The sequence below is a fragment of the Glycine soja genome, chromosome 4 (assembly GCF_004193775.1).
Source record: "Glycine soja cultivar W05 chromosome 4, ASM419377v2, whole genome shotgun sequence".
Classification (NCBI taxonomy): domain Eukaryota; kingdom Viridiplantae; phylum Streptophyta; class Magnoliopsida; order Fabales; family Fabaceae; genus Glycine; species Glycine soja.
The window spans coordinates 3,962,187-3,980,494 of NC_041005.1; the positions used below are offsets into that span (position 1 = coordinate 3,962,187).

The following is an 18,308-nucleotide window of genomic DNA, read 5'->3' on the forward strand; positions in this document are numbered from 1 at the left end:
AAAAATTTCTATACTTAAAACGAGAATTGTTGTAAGCAAACATTAAGTAACGCAGAAATCAACGACTTTCGTAATAATGATGGAAACCAACTCTTAGAAGCTCCATGTGTTATCATCATCCATCAATGAGTCTTAAAATTTGAAGCACACATCACTGTTTATATCATCTATTATTTTCTCGGGGAAGGGGGAGAGAGAATAAAATACATGGGGGATATACCTTGTTTGTAGAGCATATAATCAAACGGAATTTCTCGAATTTACCGCAAATGCAAAACTAGCTAGCAATGACCGATTGAGCAAAGATACACAAATCAAGTATGGAGTATAAACTAATTAATCTGATTTTGGCAGCATTTACTATATAAATGCATTTCAATCTTGCAAAGCAAACAACCATTATTAGACGAATCTTCTTAAACTTTCAGCATTCCAGCAGATAATATACATAGCTACATGATCAGATGTGGTTGTTACTTGTTATTAGAAATATAAAATACTGAAACTTGTATTTGTTTTCGTGGTTAAAAACCATATCGTACGTCCAAATTAAAAGATAACTAATTGTGTACTTCGACTAATCTGATAAAATACATGATGAGATTAAAAATTAATGCATGCTTAGATACAGTCTCAAAGGGTAGTTTGAACTGATCAACATATGCACAATACCATTGCACTTTTACTACATGTACATTTTTTTTGTTTTAAACACTAGGATCAAGGTGTCGCATACTCTAAATCACAAGATATTTTGTTAAATTGTAGACGTTATAGGTAAAATCCGCTAATGATGTTTTTACTGTTGAATGGAAAGCTGCATCGATGTTAGATATTATATTAGTGATAATGAGGAACTCATCCCTAACAAGGTATTAGTGATAAGATAAGACTTAAGAATGATGATAGGTAGGTTAAGTTCTGTACAAAAAACCAATTATTTTCTCAGTGACCCCGAGTTTCAACTTTCAAGTTACAACTTACAACACAGCTCGAGACCACTCGTTTAGTATATATATAATGGTCTAACACAGCTTTTCATCCAAAGAAGACTACTCGCCAATAATATAGAATTAAGAAATGTATACAAGCTGCTTAATTACGTAAAAGTTACTTAACAATATAAAAGTTACTTATTGATTGCCAGAAATATAATGCTAAACAGAAATGAACTTCGTAGCATGTGCCCTTTGACCAAAAAAACCATCTTGCATTCAAGAGTCGCATATACCTATACCTACCATGTTATCAAGGGATGACTGCAGACTATATGGCACCGCCCCTATAGTGCCCCTTCCAACGATTACCTAGAATTTAATTTGATCTTCTGAAGGTAGATGAATAAATAAATAAACGTGTGAAAATAAAACAGTAAGTACATGCCAGTACGTAATAATGTGAACTAGTTTGTATACATGAATTTAGGTCCAATGCTGCAAAAGACCTAGTTAGACTTGGAACATAAAAGGATATATTTAAATGACTCTCAAGATTAACTAAATAATACACAGACAAATCAGATAATTAAACTGCACGGCCACTAAGGGATCAGCATATGTGAAAGTCTCAGAGAGCAGACATGTCGCTAGTTATATATAAATCAAGCTGATTTTATTATCTATATGGGAATCAAATACAAGCTTAATTCTCTTTTGCTAGCTTCAATTTGGATACACATAATTCCAACCTCCACCAATTGATAACAAATACTAGTAATGTACACATGCTATTGTGCCCCCGGGTAGCTTAACTCTTGAAAAACACATTCTCGTGGCATCTCTTGACGCACACCCTCGTAATTCGAAGCAACAAGAGGAGGATAAATCAGAGAACTGGTTTCACCCCAATCAGTACTTTGTCCACAACTTGAAGAAGCACAAGCACCACCCATTATCTTATCGGTAATCATTTCCTCCCCATAGAAGAACTCCAACGACCCACCTAATAACCTTTGAGAATAATCATTAGCAGAAACCATTTCCCCAACTGTAGTGGTAGTGAAACTGCTTTGTCCTTGCACCAACTCAGCACGGTACTCATTGCTCTGACCAAACTGTACTTGGTTGTTGCCAATAGAGTTCATGCACCCTGCAGAAGAAACAAAATGGACTTGCTCCTCTTGAAGAAGTTGTGTTGATGAGAGAGAACCATGTGGGAACTGAAGATTCAACCCGTCAAGGATGCGTTGATAATCATCGGAGAATCTCCCTCCAAGCTTGATTAGAAGCTTTCTAATAGAGTCTTGGTCGTTGAAACTTGGACTTTGGTTTGTGTAGGGTGAAAGTGGCAACACTGCAGGAATCTGTGGCCAACATGGATGTAATTGTTGAGCACTGTTTTCCTGAAGCAAGAGTGAGGAATTGTTCTCGTGCTCAACGACACCGTTTCCTTTGTTTCGTGCCTGTAGTTCCTTACGGCGCTTCCCTAGAAGCTTCTTCTTCAGCCTCGTGTTCCAATAGTTCTTTATGTCATTATCAGTTCTTCCTGGCAATTGTGCTGCAATGACCGACCACCTGCGTCACAAAAGGGTTCATTGCTCAAGCAAATATCAAACTCAGTTAAACTAAACCTGTTAATTACTTAAGTTCAGTTTATTTTGGAAATATAATATTGTTAATAAATTTTTAAAGAATATGTCTTTTTTTCTTTCGCACATGTATTTTTTTCTGAGACAAGACAATTATCGTCAAGAGTTTCCACCCCTTCTTAAAGTGTGTTGTGTGGTGATCTAACCCTGGACTCTTTTTGCAAATTCTGACATGCCTATGTTATCAACTGAATCGCACTCGTTAAGTTAGATTATATTGTAAGACCTACCTGCTTCCAATGCAAACGTAGAGGCTGCATATGATGTTGTCTTCTTCTTCAGAGAAACCACCGTGTTTGATATTAGGGCGGAGGTAGTTTAGCCACCTGAGACGGCAACTCTTGCCACATCGTTTGAGGCCTGATTTAGAAATGAAGATACATGAGAAGAAAAGTTAATTTGTTTGCTGAACAAGTTAATTGGTGGTGAAAAATAAATAGGGTTATTTGAGTAGTAGTGTGTAATATGTATGTGTATTATACCAATCTTTTGTGGCAAAGCAATCCAGTTCCCTCCGGTTCCGTGCTGGTCGATGTAGGATTTGAGTTTGGCATCTTCATCTGGCGACCAAGGGCCTTTCTTCACGTTTGATTTGTCACAGCAAGGTGCCCTCCCCATGTTGTTGTTGTTGCTTTCAGCTAGCTTAGATTGATTATTTGAGATAACCCTTGTCTATTTACGGCAGAAATAATTGAGAGAGAGAGTGTTATTTAATTATAAAACTAGGAGCGGATAAACATGATTCCAATTGAACATCCCATCGTACAAATTTTTTATATAAGGGTGTGGCAGAAAACAAAGGTGATTATATAGAAAATTCCAGCTATTTAGTATTGCTAGGGTAGGAGAATAAGGGTCGTTCTTCTTGTCTTTCTTAAACCGGAATCAAATTTTCTTGCACCTTTTTTGAGTCCACTCCACTCCACTCTGACCCCTTGATGTCCAAGGATATACGAGCATACGACATGCCTATAAATCTTTCTTTTGGTCACTATTTCCTGTTTCTATAGAAAATTAATTGCTATATGCATCGTACATTTTCTTCTTTTTTTTTTTTTTTGTGTAAACACATTGCACTCCTTAAACTTTTTAGCATCAATTATTGGAACATTATCTTAACATGAGATGCTGCTGACTTTTTTTATTTGGCCAGGGATCATAGGATGTAGAGATATTGATTTTATAAATTGCTTATGGAGTAAATTGTTCTACCATTTGATTCAAACAATTGTATTTGTTTTAACATTCACTCAAAAATACAAATAAACATTATTCTAGTATGGTTAGATAAACCAAAGTTCACTTTTGGCATTAAAAACGGAGGAGATCGAGTTTACTGTTCATCATATTGATTTCCCTCAACTTAATTTAGATTATTCCGATACCCAATATAGCGTTCGGATACTGGAAGTCATAAGAAATAAAAAAGATTTAACAAGTTAGAAAGTATGATTAGTTTTCTTTTATAACTCTTGCCTATATAGCCAATTAGCCATGATAAATTTTGTATCATTTTTGTTAACCACTATCCTCAATAAATCAATAGGTAAAAAAATTAAAATGTAATAAAAATGCATTGTAACATTATATTTTACATTAATAGTTATTTTTTATTCAATATTCAATTATTTGATTTTTTTTGTCCATAATTAAAATTTTTCTCACGTATTACGTTTCTGTAACGTTCTTTGAGTTGCTTTGTTGTATCACTTGAATAACGGGAAACTATAATTAAAAAAATGAAAATAAATAGAAAGATTTTTCTTTTGAGGGGGGGATTTATTAGGGGAATGAAATACAAGGAAAATACGGGTAAAAAACACTTTTTTCCCTTAACTATTATCTTATTAATTAATTAACTTTCCATCCTCCTATATCAAATTAAGTTTAATTAATACACCTTAACTTAACATAATTTATTGTAAAATTATTTTCCATCCATTTTAATAGTGAAGTTTAATTAACTAACCTTAATTTAACACAATTTATTGTAAATTTTCTTTTTCATTCATTTTAGCAGTTAATTTTAACAGGGTTACACGCACATGATATGCACATAATTTTTTGACAAAAAGATGTTAAAAGACGAAAACGCACTTATAGTATATTTGGAAAAGGGACTATGAGCTCTTTAAGCATAGGAAGCAAGCAATGCTAGAAGATATATAGATGTTGTTCTTGTAAGCTTCAAAGAGTACGTACGGTTTGACCCTGATTAATCTCCGACTAGTTTACAAGTGTAAGGGATTGAAAATGGTGACGAGTTTATGTAGATCTTTTTCATTCTTCCTTTTTTTGTTTTTTTGTTTTGTTTTTATGCCTTAATTGCAGGGAACATTTGGTAAAAGTTTCTTTTTTCTTTTAAACATATTTTTATAATAAAAAGTTATGCGCACAACATGTATATTAAATGGAAAGGTAAAAATTATAATAAGTTGAGTTAAATTAAAGTATACAATGCTTACTTTGAGACATGATAATGAAAATTAAAAGTAATTACAACGTACCTTTTAATTAATTTTTTTAAAATTTCATTAATTTGTTTCAAAAGTCCAATATTTTTGAAGCAATAGAGGAGGAACTTAGAATATAAGCGAACTTTATTCCATTGGTTTTTTTTTTCTCTTTCCATCGCCCCCCTCTTGTACGGGATAAAGACTTTCAAAAATTGTTGTGAAGGGAACTGCTGACACCCCAGCCTTCATGGGGAGGCCCTTCAAAAAAACCAAAGCCTCTTAATTCCTCTTTTCATAGCAGCCTTTTGAAAATAGAAAAGAAAAAAAAATACTATATACTTCAAAGGTTCATCTTTCTAATAGAATAAAAAATGAGAGACAAAATTGACGAACAAGGTATTACATAAGCCCATAACAACAAAACATTATAAGAGATGTATAATGTAACTCTCAAAAGGAGAAAAAGAATTTGCATGGTCGACTAAGAATTTGATAGAGAAGGAGAAAAGCCAGACTTGAGACAGAAAGAGAACTTGTTGGATGGTAATTTTGTAGGGCCAGTAACTCACTAACCAAACTTCACCCAAATGAGAAATTTAAAACTACGATGTTGAAAATTATCGTAAACTATAAAATCCATCTCTTTGCGTTTGCAATTCATGTATTTTAAAATTGGAAGGTTATAGAGTTTCTAGAAGCAAGAAATACAGGACACTAGAGGCATTGAAATTATATGGAAAATTTGTACGATTTTCTTGCTTTTGGTTGGTGAACAAATAAATGACCAACAAAGCAACAAGATAACCCGAGGCAGTAGGTTGACCCACGAGCATGCTTCCACTCTTCCCCCCTGTATACCGCCCCCAGTTGTGATTTTTAAAGTCCTAATTAACCATGACACTAATACACATAATTAAAAAGAAAAATAGGAAGGGTAGAAATAAAAAAAAGAAATACAAAAGAAATCTGTTTATTTGAATAAACGAAAAAAAGAATACAAAAAAATTATTTAAAAAATTAGTATTAATTATAAAATAATTTCTTACTCTATTAATAAAAAATATACTGAATTAAGAAATTAAGTATAACTTCAAAATTGGATTTCATTATATTTTTATTATAAAATTATTTTTATAATTTTTATATTATAAAAATAAATTATTTTTCAGTTCCTTAAATCAGGGAGTCTAAGTTTGAATCCCAACTAAAAATTTGCATTTTCCCCCTCAAATTTGAATTTTTTTTCTGTTTAGTCACTCTCCTCAAATAAAAATTTATATTTTTTCTTTCCTTCAAATTCTAGGAGAGAAAATAAAAAGAGCATTTTTTTAGAATTTAAGAAACTAAAAAAAATTTATTTAGGGAACTAAAATAAATAGATCTCCTAATTTAAGAGATTAAAAACATAATTAAATCTTACTCTTTTTATATATTTCACAAAAGGATAAAAATATCCCTATCACACATTTCTTCTCATCCGTACAATATTTCATGTCATTGGATGAGTAAAATTTAGAAAATTTTCCTTTTGGACACCCATGGATATAGACACCCATATATAGGGAGATAAAAAAAAAATACAAATTATTAATATAATTGATTATGTGATGTGATAAGAAGATAAAGATAAAAAAAAATGTCAATAGAATATATGTACTAATTAAATGTCCAAAAATCAAAACTCTAAAATATATCGAGTGCCATTTTATTCCTTTTCTCCCATTTTGATTTTAACTTTATGCTCTTATTTTACATTTATTTTTGTGTCTTTTGTTATTTTTTCTATCAAATACCTTATTTTATTTTTTTATATTAGGAAAAAAAGACACTTTGTATCTTTTTATTTTTTAAAAATAAAATAAAATAATATAGGAAGAGAGAGAATGGAAGTTATATATAAAATGAGAGTGTATTGTATACTATAAAGACAAACATGATTGACAAATAATCTTTTTCTTTAAACATATAGTAAATGATTTGATTATAAGTTTGTGCATATCAAAAAATATTAACTCCTTAAATAAATTTCAATGTCATGAGAAATAAGTCATTGACTTTAATTTGTTTGAGATATATCCTAGATTCTATAAAAAAAAAAAAATACTATAAACTATAGAGTAGTGGAGTTGTTGATGCACTTTAAAACAAAATAGATGAATAGTTTAAAGAATAACTGAAAGATTAAATTATCTAATAAAATATGTACATCAAATATGGGTGTTTCCTTTAATTATTATTAATGTAAACATGTTACCTTTTAACATTGGGTATACTGATCAATTAGCACACATTGTTATAATTTAAATTTTACTTTTCAATATGTAGTTATATTAAATGCTCGGATAGAAAACTCAGTCATCCCATATGGAATAACTTTTCATGGAAATTACTAGTGATCTCTGAAATATACATATCTTTTAGGGTGAAAAAAACATTTTTGTAGCCAAAATGGGAAATTATAATTTATACCCTATTTGGTAGTAAGGGAATAGGACCAAGATGGTAAAATAAAGAGAATGAAAGTAATATTGATTGTTTGGTGGAATGAAAATAAAATATATATTTCATCTTATTTTTGATATATTTTCATTCATCTCTCCATTTTTTTATATATATTTTCAATCAAATACTTTTAATTTCTAATTTACTTTTTATCTATTTTCATACAATTTTTTAACCACTTTATTTGTCTCCTGTGTGGCAAATAAACCCAAACTTTTCTACTGTCCAGTGGGTAGGGAAGCTAGTGTCACGCCAGGTACTCATTTTTTGGTTCTGTATATCCTCATTCCTCAGTGTTCAGGTTGGTTTGGTTTGGCCACATGTTAGTGCTTTACAGATTTGAATGAGCATGAGCGCAGCCATGTAATAGCTGCATTTGCCGGGTTTTTTTTTTCCAATTAGGATCTTTGTCTTATTAGTGACATCTCAAAATATTCTGGTATGTAACAAGCTTTGATTAAAAGCAGATTAATTTCTAGTTAGAAATTTAATCACACTTAAATATTTTTCCTCAAAAATATATTCTACAAGGATCCAGGATCAAGAATCCAAATTCTTCCTCATAAATTTAATCTATACTATCAATTCAACTATACCCATTAAAAAGTTAGTACGTATTTACAAGCTGGGCACGACGCAACAAAATCTGTTATTACACTCGCATTTCACATAAACTATTTTGTATAAGTCTAGCTATGTTTGGTCTGTTTAATCGTTTATGAAGACACAAAGGGCTGGTTGCTATGTTGACACTTGACAGCGCCAAAAAAGATTGTCATCACTATTTTCTGAAGTTTGAATTAAACAACACGTACCCCCTTAACAGATATCAAGCTAATTCATGCTTTTTTTTTCATATTTTTATATTTTTTATATGCATTAAAAATATTTTTTTATAATTAGAGATTAATTTATTTTTTATGCATAGACTTTACTAAAATAAGTTTTTATCAAATGTGACGGACTTTAATTATTAGTAAATGTCCTGTGTTTTTAACCCATAGTAATTAAGTAAGGAATTCCACTAGGACTTATAATATTTAAGTCCGAAGAGTTACCACAATAAGTCATGGCTGACACTTTTTCTTCTCCTAACGTTTGATTGTTTATGTCCAAATGAAACTTTAACGTACACAACGAATTACATAGAGAGTGAACGAAGCTATTATGGTGTCAATTAAAATAATTCATCAGACGAAGAATATCGTTGAGTAGTACTTGACTACTTGTTTTTATTGACCAATCATCATTTAAAACATAAAACAAAGATGGGGTAAAAAAAGATGCGATAGAAAAAACGATGAGATTGAGGGGAAAAAACATAAGCTTGTAGGACTTGCCCAAGGAATCCGATGGTTTAGGGGAAAATAGAAGAAAACTCTAACATATAATGGTAAATAAATAATTGAAGTGTAATGACAGAGGTCTGTGCTGACGATTTGGATTTTGGCTGGGCCATATAATCCTCGAATTTCCATGCTTGATTTGACCTGCAAGTTTGAAAAATCAGTCATTTCTTGACAATCTCATTCCTTAGTAGTCACTAGTCAGTAGTACAGCTGAAGCCAACTTTCTCTGGTTCCTTAGTAATCTTTTGAAGACTTAAGACTAAATAGTTAATTTAGTATTGAATTTATATTTTACTGTAATTTTAATCTTTAAAACTAAGGAAAAAACTTCAATAAATCTATGAAATATTTTTTTTTTTTAGAGAGAGAAAATCTATGAAATCTTCTAGAATTTCACTTCTAGTATTCCTAAAACACATATGGTTGCTTTCTGGTTAAAAGTAACGAGGACAATCATGCATATAAGTTAGTTAATTAAGAACGGAATTATGCTTAAATAAATAAATAATAATAAAAGGATTGATTGGGTCATATTCCATATTGAAGGAGAGAACCGAAGCTGGCTTAATTTAATTGTCATAAAGTGACTGCGGATTTGGAACCTCGTGGGAAACTTTTTGTGGGTGAAAATGAAGGGTTCAAGAGTCGGACAAGTTGACTTTTTCATAAAGTGACTAGTACGCTATCTATTCTACGTGACGGCTTCGAGTTACTTGGCTTTCTTTATGCATAACCATAGTGCATGCACTTGACCCAGCCAAGTTCTATATATTACTATGATTTATAGACAATGATGGATATCAAAATTCGGTGTAGGATCAAAATTCCAAATATCTCTTGGTTAGTTTTGTTTTTTTTTTTAATTATTTACACCTAGAATTAAGAATTAAATATGAGAAACATACATAATTAAAGTTCAAAAAAGAATATGATTGACATAATTAAAAGACTCACTATTTTCTAATTATATGAAGTTTTATTTGTAAAATTTGCAATTTATGTTTCCCGGCCGAGAGCGATCAATTTATTTTAAATTTCTCTTTTTAAAAAAATTGTGTCAAACATAATGTTACAAAAGATCTAAAAAGTAAAAATATCTTTATTAATTAAAAACATAAAATAATAGGTAAGCTAACTTTAAAAGCCTTTATTTTTCTTTTTTTATTCTAAATATTGAAATTCAAGAATATAATATCAATTAATTTTTTTCTTAAAAGTAAATTTTAAGTTAAAACATTATAAACGTATTGAATAGATCTATTTTATTATTTTTTACTTCAAAATAATTTTTGAAATTTAACAAAAACCAGTTCAAAACACTACACTTAAATATTGAACATGAGGAGTGTTGGAAATAAATTCTCTAACACACATTTTTTAATTGATTGAAATTTATTTAAAATTATAAAATCGGAGAAAAAAAATCATTGAATAAGATGCAAGACTACAAATTTTTATTATTTTAATAAATTTTAATTTATAAAACAAAATATGTTTAAAAGAATGTGTTTATATAACATTTCTCATTAAACATTATTACGCGGAGAAAAATCATGACAAAGTACCACCAAGCAAGCCGACTCAAGTGTTACAAGTTTGGCAGCTAGGAATCAAATTACATGTCTCATTTAAATACATTTCTTCTCTAATAAAAAATGAACACATTAGTGGGAAAAATTAGTTGATAATTAAAAGAGATAAATTGAGTAGTCAATTAAATTATTTTTCATTTAGCAAAAAAAAAAAAAAACAGAGAGATCAGGAAAAAGATAGAAGGTAATTCCGATGGAGGTTTCTTGCTAAAAAAATCCTATATTTGATCTCAATAGAAATAACTTCCATTTAGTAAGAGAGAAATACAGAAAAAAAAAATAAGAGCATGTCTGTGATTTTTTATTTATTTATCATTTAACCTTTTTATATGTATCTTTCTCATATTGAAATTTTTAATACTAGACAAAATACATACCCACTCACCCACAAAGCAAAAACATGCATTAATTAAATTGCTTATGAACCTACTGTATAGAAGTATATATCATGCCGAAGGTCGCAAAATAGATATATCGAAAAACAAGATAAACAAACTATAGTTTGGAGATATAAAGTTAATTCGATGATTGGAGAAGGATAAGGATGAAGGAAGAGGGGAGGAAAAAGAAATTATAAGTTTGAATATTTTCAATTAAACATTTCTAATAAAACTAATAGATTAATATTTGGGGGTAAAGAAAATAAAAACTATATAACTTACAAATGCCGTGTACAATTTGTGGCATTCACCCCGCGCAAGCAACAAAAATTAACGGCTAAAAAAACTTTATAATAGAGAGAAATGGAATTTAGAAAATACATTGAGGCATTAACAAAAATAGCTAGTTAGGGACCAGAGGAGATGAAATCAACTACAGATTGAGAACATGAATGGGAAACGGAAGGAGGGGTTGGAGTTGTCGCCGGGGTTGCTCACCGACCAAATGACGATATGATTGTGAAGTTGTCACTGTACTCGTGCATGCGATTATCAAGAGACAGGTGTGTGTGGAGGACAAGCAAATCAAGAGCGAAGCCCAAGAGATAAAATACCAGAAGATCATATGCGAGATGAATTTTCATATCGATCAGAAATGCTACTTTTCTACTTAATCAAGGGAAGAATGAATGTATCAGTGAGTAGAAGAAAAAAATTTAAAGGGGAAACTTATTCTGAAAAAATAAATTTCTTTTTTTTTTCAAATGTTGTGAAGCAAAAATCCCTTAATGGATTTCTAAGAAGGACATGTAGTATACGTTTTTTATTCATAAAAATAAAAGACGAATACGAAGAATATATAAAAATATATATCATATTTAACTAATTGAATTAGATTTTTTTAGTGACATATAATATATTGATACAATAAGATAAAGATATAAAAAAATGACATTTTAAGATTATATCACACAACATGATTATAATATAACAGAAAAATATTCTACAGTTAACATAAAATCAAACACTCGTGGTCTCCCAAGTTTCAAACTAACAAATTAGGTCTTTCAATTGTGTAATTATACAATTTTGATTCATTCATCAAAAGTGTAGGAGGTGATGATAGAACTAAATAAATTTATATAAACTCACAAGTAGGTAATTTTAATTTATACTACTAAATAAATTTATATTATATATATTAGTAGTTAGAATATTATTAATAATTGGTATATATTAATAAAACAATGTTTCGTATTACAAGTTGCAATTCGGTATACTTGCCAAGATTTACACATCACTTTAAAGTGATGACTATCATAAGTTTCATATATTAAAATTAAAGTTTAAATACTTTTTTCAACCTCATAAATATATCAATTTTTACTTTTAGTCTAAAATTATTTTACTTATGATGTGTGTAATGTTTAAATCTTTTGTTTTTTTTCCTATTACAAAACACTTATGTAACTCCTTAAGGGTTTCTACAAGATAATGTCACCTTACAAAAATATTTACATGATAATGTCACGAGATACACAATTGATTTTGTAACTGATACTAAGAGGAAAAGTAAAAAATAAAAAGTCTGGACATTATAATTAAACACCTTTTTTCACAAAGTTTTTTTTTAACCGAAATTAAAAAAAAAAAGTTTTTCACTTGATTGTACCAAAAGACACCATCTTTTCTCAATTTTACCATTTTCGGGACTCACTTATCTTCAACCGTGATGGTAGAATCATATTTATTAAAATGGAACCGGACACCTGAACTGATTTGATTAGGATCGATGTTTAGGACGGTCTACTTAAGATGTAGAACTAGAAATAAAAGTGATCTAATTTGATATGGTGAGGTTTAAAGAAATTTGATGACCAGCATTGGTTTGACGCAATCGACATTTTTTTTCCTTCAGTTTTTATAATATATTAAATTATTAATAACTAATTATTAAACGTCATATAATATGTTTTTATAATATTAATTTTTTTTATCTTGATAACTAATCATCTTCCCGTTCCCGTGTAACTGTGTAAGTGGCAGTGGAAAAGAGATTGAAGATGAGTATGATAAATTGAAGATGGGCATTGTAAATTTCAAGAAGCAAAGTACTAAAATGAAGACCAACTTGGCACTTGTTGAAGTTAATTTTGAATGGTTGAAGCAAAATGTAATTGCTTTCAAAATTGTAATTGTAACTGTTGCTGGCGTTATTATTATGGAAACTATATCTAAGTGACTAGGTTGGTTAAGGTAGTCGTAAGTTGAAGTGTAGATTGTCCTTATTAAGCATTTTATAACTAAGTTTAGTTGGTCCTTTAATTATAGTGGATTTTTTGTTCTGTCAGTGGTTATTTAGTCTAACGACTTGTCATGGTTTGTAATTTTGTTTACATGATATGTAATTAGAACTCAAACGTTATTGTACATCATGGTTCCTAAAAGAACCTGTATTATATGAAATTGGCAGTTTACATTTTTTGTCTTATGTTTTACTTCATTTTCGCATGAGAGAATATATATATATATATATATATATATATATATATATATATATATATATATATATATATATATATATATATATATATATGTATAAGGCAAAAGAGAGCTGACTATAACATAATAAGGAGTAAGACATGATAACATATTTTGCATATCATGAAATGTGATACTTCATTAATATAACAAGGCTCTTATAAATATAATAAGTTGTGCTTTTGAAACAAAAATGAAAGTAAAAATTATATAACAAAGAATATAGACCAATATATCATGTACCACACTATTTTTCAAAATGATATATTTACATAAGAAACCACTGCTACTAAACATTCTTAATCCACAGTCTGTATTACGGGCTTGGCTCTTCTCTTCCTCTTCTTTTTCTTTTTCTTTGCATTGTTGACTGTGTTGGCTAGTTGGTTGGAAGCAACAGTTGCATCTTGTACTTCAGAATGTGTTCCATGTTACATTTTAACATAAGCAAATCTTTAGCATGTGAATGGATTGATAAAACATCCATGTTCAGGATAAGCTATTTAAACAATATACTTGAGTGGTCAGCACAGATTGTTTAGATGCAAGTACATCATTTAGCACAGGTTCTGTATTTAAATTGTTGCCACTAGGTTGTGAAGTTGGTGGATCTTGGTTTTGTTGTCAATAAAAAGTTTCAACACATAAATATAAGTGAGATGAAATATAACTTCTGTTAAGACTAAGTAAGATTTTAGTTAATGCACTGAGATGTTTTTGAGAATTTTGTTATCTAGTAGGAGCCCTTTGGCATGTTCTATTGTTGAGACCAAATTGCTTGCAAGTAGAACATCTTACTGTGTTGGACCTTCTTGTTTGTTGGGGTCTCAAAGGTCCCTCAACATTACTTTTTCTTCTTGCTATTCTTGGACGACCTGGTTGTCTTTTCAAAGTTGGAGGACCAATATTAGGATAACCTCCCCTATCAGAATTAGCATCAACATCAGGCACAGGACGGATAACTTCACCATAAGCAACCAATAACTTGGAATTTGTAAGGGCTTCATCACAATAATTCACAACCAATAACTATGCATGCACATGCATGTTTGCATGACAATCCAGTGAGGTTCCATTGATTACATCCACACATGTTGTCCCTTAACTTAACCACAAAATTTGTATACACATCCATCACTTGAAACTCATCATTTCCAGCAAATGTCACAACCAAAGACCTCGTTGCCTGCAAAGTTTTATCCAAGTAGGTCTTCACTCTAGGTGGCATGAGATTTTGACAAGTGGTTACCCTTTCATATCTTTTTTGGAAAGTAACCATGAGCCTGCAAACTATAAATTGAAGCATGGACAATATTGTTTTCTTTCTATCGTCACCCAGCCAAGCCTTAAATACTTCACACACATTGTGACATGATCACTCCTACAAAGAGGGCGATATGTGTGCCTAGCCTACATTGTTTTTGATCTTTCTTCAGCTAATAACCAATCAGCAACCTCATTGTTGTTCTTTCTAAAAGCACAGTGTATGCCATGGCACATTCCCAAAATTGGGTAGTCAGCAAAAGAGATTTGAATCTACTCTTAAAGTCATTTAAGATCTGATTACAACAAAACCTGCTTGTTTAATCCCATTTACAACATAACCTTTGAAGTATAATTTTTTACAATACAGAACCACAATATAGCAGTATCAATATTTTTATCAGAATTTTCATGAAACAGAGACTGTACTAAAATTTCAGACCAAATTTCAGAGTGTACCAAAATTTACATCAATTTTAGAGTGTACAAGAATTTCAACCAGATTTCCGAGTGTACCAAATTACATGAAATATTTCAAATATGAGAAACAATTTCAGAATTTACATGAAACAATTTCAGTACCAAATTTCAAAATTTACATGAAACAATTTTAGTACCAGAATGCATGTTCACGACAACCAAGCATTAACTGATATATCAAAATTAACATGTCAAAAGCAGATTTAACTTGATACCACTATAACAAATCAAACTTGTGTTTTGCATATGGAAACATTTCTGCTATAGCTCGGTCTAAACCCTACAACACACAAGAATATCAGTAATTCTTATTAAACAAAATCCTTAAATTGGAAATAAAACTAGTCAAACTCAACATGTCCCGTACCTTTTGTTGATCTGACATGATAGTGACAAAATCATCCTTCCATTCAGGAACTAATTGTAAAACTTCCCTCAACAAAGTTAGAAAAAACTTCAAGGAATCCTTGTTTTCAATCTCAACCACTGTGAATGCAATAGGGAATATGCCCTTATTTCTGTCAAGCACAACAGATAATAATGTCCCTCCAAGTGGACCCTTCAAATGGCAACCATCAATGCCAAACCAGGGCCTGCACCCCCTTACAAATCCCTTTTTCATGGCATCCAGACAAACAAAAGTCCTCTTAAATTGGGAATCCATGCCCACCCTAGGTTCCAGTGCAAACTTTACAACACTCCCCTCATTTGTTTCTATGACTACACATGCCCAAGGAGGCAAAATATCATAAGATAAAGAGTGTACCCCTTTAGTGGTTTGGTGCACCCTTTGCTTGGCACAATACAATTGCATTTGATTAGTTGGTTCAACTCCATACCTGTCAAGCAAAGCTTGCTTCATTGTTGAATAACTAATATTTGGATCTGCCAAAATTCAGCTCTCAAGCTCTCTCGCAATCCATGTTGATGTTGCCTCAAAGATTTTTGTCGTTCAAATAGAAGTGTATTTAGCTCTATATGACTTGATTTGGTAGGTTATTTTATCTGCGGTTGGAGATGCATGGATACTCTGGGTGCATCCATTAGCATTACATTGACAAGTCACTCTTGATTGCTCAATTTTATGCCTATACAACTCAAATCCTTCTTGTATAGCAAAATCCTTCAAAATTTCCCTGAAATGAGATACGTTCAAGAACAATTGTCCTTTAACAAACTTGATTTTCCCATTTGCTTGCCTCTTAAAAGATTTTCCCATTAGCATTACATTGACAAGTCACTCTCTCAACATATATTTCATTCATATCATCATCCAAATGCACTTCCCTTATTACATCAACATTTTCCTCAAAGTCACTTAATTTATCACTCTCATTACCATCACTCCAATCAGCATCTTCTTCTATGTCATCATACTCATCTAAATATTTCACCTTTTGAAGGGGTTTTTTTTTTCCAGAAAAGAAGAGCCTATCAATTCTCTGAAAATCGTTCATCAAATCATACGAATTTTAATTTTAATATGTTATTCCAGTTATCACAAGGAACAAAAGTCCTTAAACAATTTTGAATTTCATGCATAAAATATAAGCAATTTTATTAGATAAAAGAAGCAAGAACATGAACGAAAAAACAATTAACTAACAACCATAAAATGTATCTAAGTTGGCTCTGATACCAATTGATGAAATATATAAAGGATAATAACACAGACACAAATTATAGCATGTAGATATAAGGCGATAATACTCAGATGGTTATGAACACTAACCTGAATTCGCATTCATCTCCATAATATCGTCGCTTCACACGATAAACCCCGAACAGGTACTTGAGAGTATTACTGCCCAATTTCTAAGGACTTGAGAGAGGATGTGAGTGTATGAATTTGTTAAATGGGATAACAAATTTATAATCTCCTAGCAGTGGGTAAGGACCTCTCAAATGCGTTAATTACTAATAATTGACCCTACCCATCACAGGGTCAATTTTATCTACAATTTCATATAAAATAATTATCGATTGATAATATTAAAATATAACATAATAATTATTGATTGATACTAATTCACAAATTATCTTAACACTACATAGAGTTCATCAGTAACACCAACATCATTAACTCCTTTTTAGTGCAGCAAACGGATTCCTAAAAACCGGTTCATAAGGGGGTAATCTACCCAACTATATAAACACTTATCATGTTCATGAATTATCCGACGTGGGACTATTCTTAATAAATTCATCGATATGAGTATTGGTCAGTATGGCCCCACAACAAAAATACTCCTCTGCACTTCGACAATGTTTGGCTTCGAACACCCTACGCACTTCGACAACATATACCCTGAGTTTCAACTCCGTTGCAATACCCCTGGTTTGACAGTTGCAGTAACCGCAAGAACCCCTTGCAACCAAAGAAATACGCTGTTTAACCCCAAACGTTCTCTAAACTGCAACCCTTTCTTCACAATTTCAGCGTCGCAATACTACTGGACCAACAATCAAACGAACCACACAGGAACCCCCTTATAGCAGCCAGAGAATCAATGCTTCTTAACCCATAACGTGGTTGTGTGATTTCCCTCTTCTTCACAGCCGTAAACCTAACTCCAATTCCAGACTCTGGGATGGCCTTTGAAATAAATAGTTGCAGTAATATGAAAAGCACACGAAGGAAAATTCCAAAATATTTAAATGGATTTAAAATTTTAGTGATTTATCAAGTCTGAAGTTATGTTTCGAAACAGAGGAGAAGTCCGTGTAATTGTTACAAACCTAGGGAGGTTTGTAAAATTTATTCTTTTTATCTTTTAAATCTAAAACTGATGTTTTTAATTTTGGTAATTTAAAAAGAAAATATGTGTGTCTCTATGCTAAATGTAATGTCATGCGCTTAAATTTGATGGTTTAAAGTGTTTGATGATAAAAAAATATAAGAGATTAAATTACACTGATGTAATTTTTAAAAAAATATTATATTATTTTATAATTTTTAATCATATAATATTTTTTAAAAAACTTATCGTTAGTCTTTTTCATAAATAATATATGTAAAATTTTATATTATTTCAACAATTATATATTATTTTAATAGAATTAAAATCAACTTAATATAAATATTTTAAAATATATTAAAATATTAATTATTTGATTATTTTTTTATTATTTAATTTTGACAATTTTTAAGACATACG

At 30.7% G+C, this 18,308-nt stretch overlaps 1 protein-coding gene and 1 long non-coding RNA gene across 2 annotated transcripts; both read right to left on the reverse strand.

The window, feature by feature from the left end:
- Nucleotides 1–1,589: 1,589 nt before the first annotated feature.
- Nucleotides 1,590–3,392, reverse strand: LOC114408797 (transcription factor RAX3-like). The gene is made up of 3 exons (XM_028371966.1): nucleotides 3,070–3,392; nucleotides 2,818–2,947; nucleotides 1,590–2,513 (listed from the first exon to the last, which is right to left on the reverse strand). The coding sequence occupies exons 1-3, from the start codon at nucleotides 3,203–3,205 to the stop codon at nucleotides 1,727–1,729; spliced, it is 1,053 nt and encodes a 350-aa protein (XP_028227767.1). The 5' UTR covers nucleotides 3,206–3,392; the 3' UTR covers nucleotides 1,590–1,726.
- Nucleotides 3,393–13,526: 10,134 nt separating this feature from the next.
- LOC114408799 lies at nucleotides 13,527–17,867 on the reverse strand. The gene is made up of 2 exons (XR_003665939.1): nucleotides 16,883–17,867; nucleotides 13,527–13,819 (listed from the first exon to the last, which is right to left on the reverse strand). It is a non-coding gene; the product is annotated as an uncharacterized LOC114408799 (long non-coding RNA).
- Nucleotides 17,868–18,308: the final 441 nt, after the last annotated feature.